Source organism: Archocentrus centrarchus, chromosome 20 (assembly GCF_007364275.1).
Source record: "Archocentrus centrarchus isolate MPI-CPG fArcCen1 chromosome 20, fArcCen1, whole genome shotgun sequence".
Classification (NCBI taxonomy): Eukaryota; Metazoa; Chordata; class Actinopteri; order Cichliformes; family Cichlidae; genus Archocentrus; species Archocentrus centrarchus.
In genome coordinates this window covers 21,822,901-21,828,900 of record NC_044365.1, presented here as the reverse complement: position 1 = coordinate 21,828,900, position 6,000 = coordinate 21,822,901, and the positions used below count along the sequence as shown (strand labels likewise).

The 6,000-nt window shown below is 42.5% G+C and overlaps 1 protein-coding gene across 1 annotated transcript in view; it reads left to right on the top strand.

The window, feature by feature from the left end:
* Positions 1 to 241: 241 nt before the first annotated feature.
* nrbp2b (nuclear receptor binding protein 2b) overlaps positions 242 to 6,000 on the top strand; it is a 46,475-nt gene continuing 40,716 nt past the window's right edge. The window contains 1 exon segment of the mRNA XM_030756691.1: positions 242 to 951. Within this exon segment, the coding sequence (XP_030612551.1) occupies positions 832 to 951 (120 nt within the window). The 5' untranslated portion in view covers positions 242 to 831.

Here is a 6,000-nt window from a genome sequence, read left to right as displayed (position 1 = left end):
GAGTTCGTGATTAAAATGAGCCCACTTTTAAGAATTACAAATCTGCCACCCCTCTTTCAAATGCGCCTCACTCTGACCTAAAACTGGCTGATACACTCAGGTGCCTTTCGTCCATATTGTGTCTAGAGGTTTGCTTTCCACCCGGTTGTCGGTTTCTATGAATACATTAATATTTAGTGCGCTCATAGCGGGTACGTTACGGTATTTTGCTCCATCCCTCTGCGCACCGTGCCTGGCAGGAGCCCACAGCTTCAGATCCTGCAACGCCGACAATGACGCGAGTGGGAGATGGTCGAAAAAAATTAACTGTCCTCCACAAAGCAGACGACGTCTGGGTTGGGAAATGATTGCACTGGACTCAGAGGGAATTATTTCGCTTCACTGATCGAGCTTTACTTGATTGTAAATGGACAGATTGGCAGGAGAGCATTTCGCAACCTATTTTACATGCAGCCTACAGGGCGCATGAAGTCTGGAATATATTTCCCACCCTGTTTAGTTCGTCCAGCCGCGCAATGTGTGCATTTGTGGTTTTTATCCGAAGAGATTGTGGGATTATTTTAACTGTCTGAGGATTGCCCGTTTTAGTTTAGATTGCCCGAATTGCAGTTTGTTTCTGCAAGATGTTTTGAGCGCCAAGGGGGCTGAGAGAGAGCCGCTGGCTGCAGGAGGGGGGGGTTCTTACTGCGCACACAAGCGGCGGAGCGTGCAAGCGCCACGGCTCGCCTCCTCTCCTCCACAACAACAGCAACAACACAGAGAGGCGAGAGGAAGGAGTGAGGGGAAGTGGAGAAGTATTGGAGTGGAAATCTGGAAATATACGGCGCTAAAATGACGATGTCCGTCCCGGAGAGGAAGTCAGGATCGGAGGGAAAGGAGGAGGAGAGCGAGGATGAGAGCGAGATCCTGGAGGAGAGCCCGTGCGGCCGCTGGCAGAAACGGAAAGAACAGGTTTGTCGTTTTGTGTGAAGGATACGTGTGAGTGAGCGCGTTTCTGCGCACAGCAAAGGATCTGCTCCTCGATCAGGACGTAAATCAATTAAACTGTTCTCTCTGGTCATGTTGGACCCACTGTCTTATGCAATGTTTGAGCCAGGCCGAGGTGTTATTGCCCAGTGCTGTTTGGCACCGTCCCAGCAGCATAAATCTCACCCAGTGATATATTTGTTGATCAGTTTATAGTCCAGTTTCAGCGGGTCTGGATGACGAGAAGAGTTTGGATCCGATCTGCACAAAGATTCAAATCCATATCTGACGCAACAGGAGGATTATTGCACACTTAAAAATAGCGGTAATATCAAGGAAAAGGCAAAGTATATGCAGATGTTTTACTAAGGGAACAAACTAGCTACTGATTTAATCAGACCTATTGGTTGGGCAGCCCAAGGAGAATTAGTGTGTGAATATTGATAATCGATTAATCGCTTGAGCTGCATTCTTAAACGTCAAAGATTTGCTGTCCTCTTACGTGTGAGAATGGTTTTTTTAAATTGAACATATTTCTGTTTTGGGCTCTTAGAGATGTGAAGTAGTCATCTCTAAAAATTAGGATTAAGGCAAAATTCTTATTTAATTTATAAAGAAATCAAATGGGTAGTTTCTTTTAATATTTAGTATTTTTTTCTGGCTTTTGTCTTATGAAATGTCCAAAAGTAGCTGAATATACAGTAAAATGCAACATTGTGTCTGCATAATTAGTCAGACTGGTCCTTTAATTCAGCCCTTATTTACGTGCAGTTGTGGGAGAGCTGAATTAAAGGAGCAATCTGATAGATTTAAACCCTTTTTCCTGCTCTTTTTGGTCCTTTGCCAGTAAAATGCCTGATTCAGTTTAATCCAAAATGAGGGGCTGTAACTAAAGAAAGTTGTTTGCTAAAACCATTAATAGATTATAAAAGTGGTTGCAGAGTAATTTGCTGTCAGTTAACTAATCTATGAATTATCTATATAGCAGGGGTGTCAAACTTAGAGCCTGGGGGCCAGAACTAACCTGCCGGAGGGTCCAATGTGAAAATTGCAAAGAAGGAGGGCAAAAAATTAGACTTTTAATTGTATTTTGAGACCCATGGCATGCCAATCTACACTACAGTTTAGTAAGAAGTACATAAAACATTAAATAACAGAAACATTTATGGTTACACTCTTTACTATTGAAATGTCCTGTTTTTATGGTGAAAATTGCATATTTTCTGTAAAATAACAGAAAATATGCATTTTGTCTGGATAAAGAGCTGCCAGATCTTTTCTGTAATTATGCATTTATTTCCTAAAGTGTAATCCCAGCAATTGTTTCTAATATATAAAAACTGAGACATATTGTTGAAATTGCACTTATTTTTATCAGGATATCTCAGGCTGCTCTTCATCAGTGTGGTAACTGGATGGTTTATTTAAAGAAAGTGAATCCATTTGCAGGTAGGTGGTAACTTGATTGGCCTCATGTCAGACAGGCCTAGAGATCGGTTGGTAGGGAGAAACATGTGTTCCCCGACTGTTTTATGAGTGGTTGCAGGAGGTTGCTGCTAGTTGCAAGATGAGTTTGGTTTGCAAAGAGATTTACAGTGCTGCCCTGAAAACCTCCTTGCAATTGCTTCAGTCGCTAGCAGTCTCCAGAAACAGAGACTCTTCACCCTCAAAGTAAAAGTTGTACCTTTTAAAGCGTGTTAGTTGCAGTGGAATGGTGCAACTTTTACTTTGAAGGCAACATTCTACATTTCTGTTTTATATCACACTTTTTGCAGGTTTGATACCACTTTGTAAGTAGTTGGCAAGTGTTTGCAGACAAGCTTGCACACTCCGGGTAACCGCGGCAATCTGCTAGTGACCAAAGCAACCAAAGGAGGTTTTTGGTGCAGCACCCTTTCAACTTATTTCACCTCCAGCAACCACTCACCAACCGGTTGGGAAACACATTTTTTCCGTAGCAATTGGATGTTTCCGACCAGTCTCTAGGCCTGTGTGAGTGAGGCCTTAAGCATCTAGACATGTCCTATAATGACATTAGTGTTGCAGGGCTTCTTAATGTGTTCAACATATAACTGCTTCTGTTTAAAATGTGACCTGCATGAAGGAGAGAGATGAAAAAAGTGTAAGAGCATCAAAGTCCATGAGTAGTTCTTTATCAGGATTTATTGCAGGTTGCACATTAAAGCGTAACAGACAACTAGTGTCAGTCTTTAGAAAAATAATCAGCCACGATGTTGAACTTAATCCAAAGTTTAATTTCCAGTTTTTAAACAAACAGAAGCAGGTTCCAGTTTTCAAAACATAAGAATTTGTATTTTTTTCTTAGTTTTATATGATTCTGTGTTTTCTTTTGGGGCTTTGGGCTGTTGGTTGACCTAACAGCTACCAATGAACTCCAAACCATTTAATACTTTTGTCACAAAATAGCTTAAAAGATGATTAAAACTCTTAGCCACAGTGTGCTTGTCCTTGTGTATTGTATTGTGAGGATCAGCACATCAGCTTCATTAGAGAAAAGTACATAAACCAGTGGCCTCTCTTGACGCTTCCTCTCCCTCGTGTGGCCTCCGTGTTTGTTCCATGTCAACAGTATGTGTGATATTCCCAGCTGGTGGATTCTCTGCATGTCCACATGCACCAACACATGTCAGCTAAACAGTCACCAAGATGCTCAGTCATTAGCAGAGAGAAGAAACGGTTCAGCATTGTGAATCGGCGGGTGTTGCCTCCGCTAACGGCTCCAGATAAGACTCAGAATTTAAGTTGAAGGTTATCTCTGGTGCACATGCAAGGTCCTCGGCATGCTGAAACCACCACATTCTCAGCACCATTGAGTGTTCTTCGTGCTAGAACACACGCACACACATAAACCCTACCCTACCCCACCCCTGTGATTTTTCCACCTATTGATTACCCATCTGTATTTTTATTTTCTGAACCGCCTCCACTGTCACATTTTCATTTGCCCCACACTGAGAGCGTCAGTGATTATGGCTGGTAGTAGAAACCCATATGAGAATATTTTTTCTTCTTATGTATGCTAATGATGTATATTATATCATGTTAGTTGAGTTTTGTTGTAGGTTAGGCTGTCACTTTTCTCTATATTTGGGGAATAATTTGCTTACAAAATGTTAGAAAAGTGGAAAAATACCAGACTACATGAAACTCAGTCTCCACCCCCACTCCAGCCTTTGTTTAGTTTCTTTGTGCTATTCTGAACAGAAGAAAATTGGACCAACCCCAAGTGTCTGTAAGTCTGGGAGAGAAGCTACTGGTTGCTAGAGCACTAGCAGCTCTGCTGCTGAGTTACACCTGAATCACCCAGTAAACACTGGAGGACGGGCTTTAAGGCAAAGGTGGAATAACACTTAAAAACTAACTTTCATTGGTGTCCACGCATCTTTCGTTTTGGACAAATTAACACTTGTTGCTGCAGGCTAAAGAGATATCATCAACTCCAGTGATGCTTTTTGCTCTACTTCCTGTCTCCCCGCTGCTGCTGAGCTCTTTGCTTTCCTCCCCCACTGTCTGTCTCTCACACACACACACACACACACACACACACACACACACACACACACACACACACACACACACACACACACACACACACACACACACACATGCAGTGACAGCAGAGAGAAAATATAACGGGTGCATCCATACACCCACTGGTGGCTTTATTAGTTGCACTTTGCTAGTACCTGATTAAGCCCCCTTTTACCTTCAGAGCTGACTTAATTCTTTGTGACACAGATTCAACAAGGTGCTGCAAACATTCCTCAGAGATTTTGGTCCATGTTGACATGACAGCATCACACAGAAGCTGCAGATTTGTCGGCTGCGCATCCATGATGTGATGAGGTGCTCTCTTGGATTGAGATCTGGTGACTACGGAGGCCATTTGAGTACAATGAACTCATTGTCATGTTCAAGAAACCAGTTTGAGATGATTTAATCTTTGTGGTATGGTGCATTATCCTGCTGGAAGCAGCCATCAGAAGATGGGTACACTGTGCTCATAAAGGGATGGACATGGTCAGCAACAATGCTCAGATAGGCTATAGTGTTAAAACAATGCTCAGTTGATGCCAAGTGGGCTGGGAAAAGATCTCCCACAGTATTACACCATCACCACCACCAGCCTGACCTGTTGATACAAGTGTTGTGTTGTTTACACAAAAGTCTGACCCTGTCATCCAAACATCACAGCAGAAATCGAGACTTCTCAGACCGGGCAACATTTTTACAATCTTTTATTGTTCAGGTTTGGTGAGTCTGTGAATTGTAGCCTCAGTTTCCTGTTTTTAGCCAACAGTAGCACACGGTGTGGTCTTCAAGGTTTGACATGTTGTGCATTCAGAAATGCACTTCTGCATACATTGGTTGTAAAAAGTAGTTATTTGAGTTACTGTTGCCTTCCAATGAGCTTCCCATCAGTCTTGCCATTCTCCTCCCATCTCTGACATCAACGAGACAGTTTCACAGAGAAAACTGCTGCTCAGTTTTTTCTGTGTCAAACCCCAGAGATGGTTGTGTGGGAAAATCCCAGTAGACCCGCAGTTTCTGAAACACTTATAAACCACGCCATGTTTAAATCACCTTTCGTCGCCATTGTGATGCTCAGTTTGAACTTCACCAGGTTGCCTTGAACATATCTGTATGCCTATATGCAGTGATTTGCAGTCACATGATTAATTAGATATTTGTGTTAACAGTCAGTTGAACAGGTGCACCTAATAAAGTGGCCAGTTAGTGTATATGTCTCTAAAATACAGTGGAGACTCACTGCACTGAAATGAAACAAAGGTAGTTAAATTAGGTAAATAGAGTAAATAAACCTCTGGGTTTTTTGGGGGGGGGGTGGTGGGGGTGAGGTGGGGTATTGTTTTCCCTTTTTTTGTAAATTAATTTTTCATCTGCTTGATTTAATATCCATGCAGTTTCTTGCCTAGTTTCGCCCAATCTCCTGGATCTGGTCACATCGGCTGGGGTGGCCACCCTCCTCCTTTCGCAGCCATGTTCGGGATT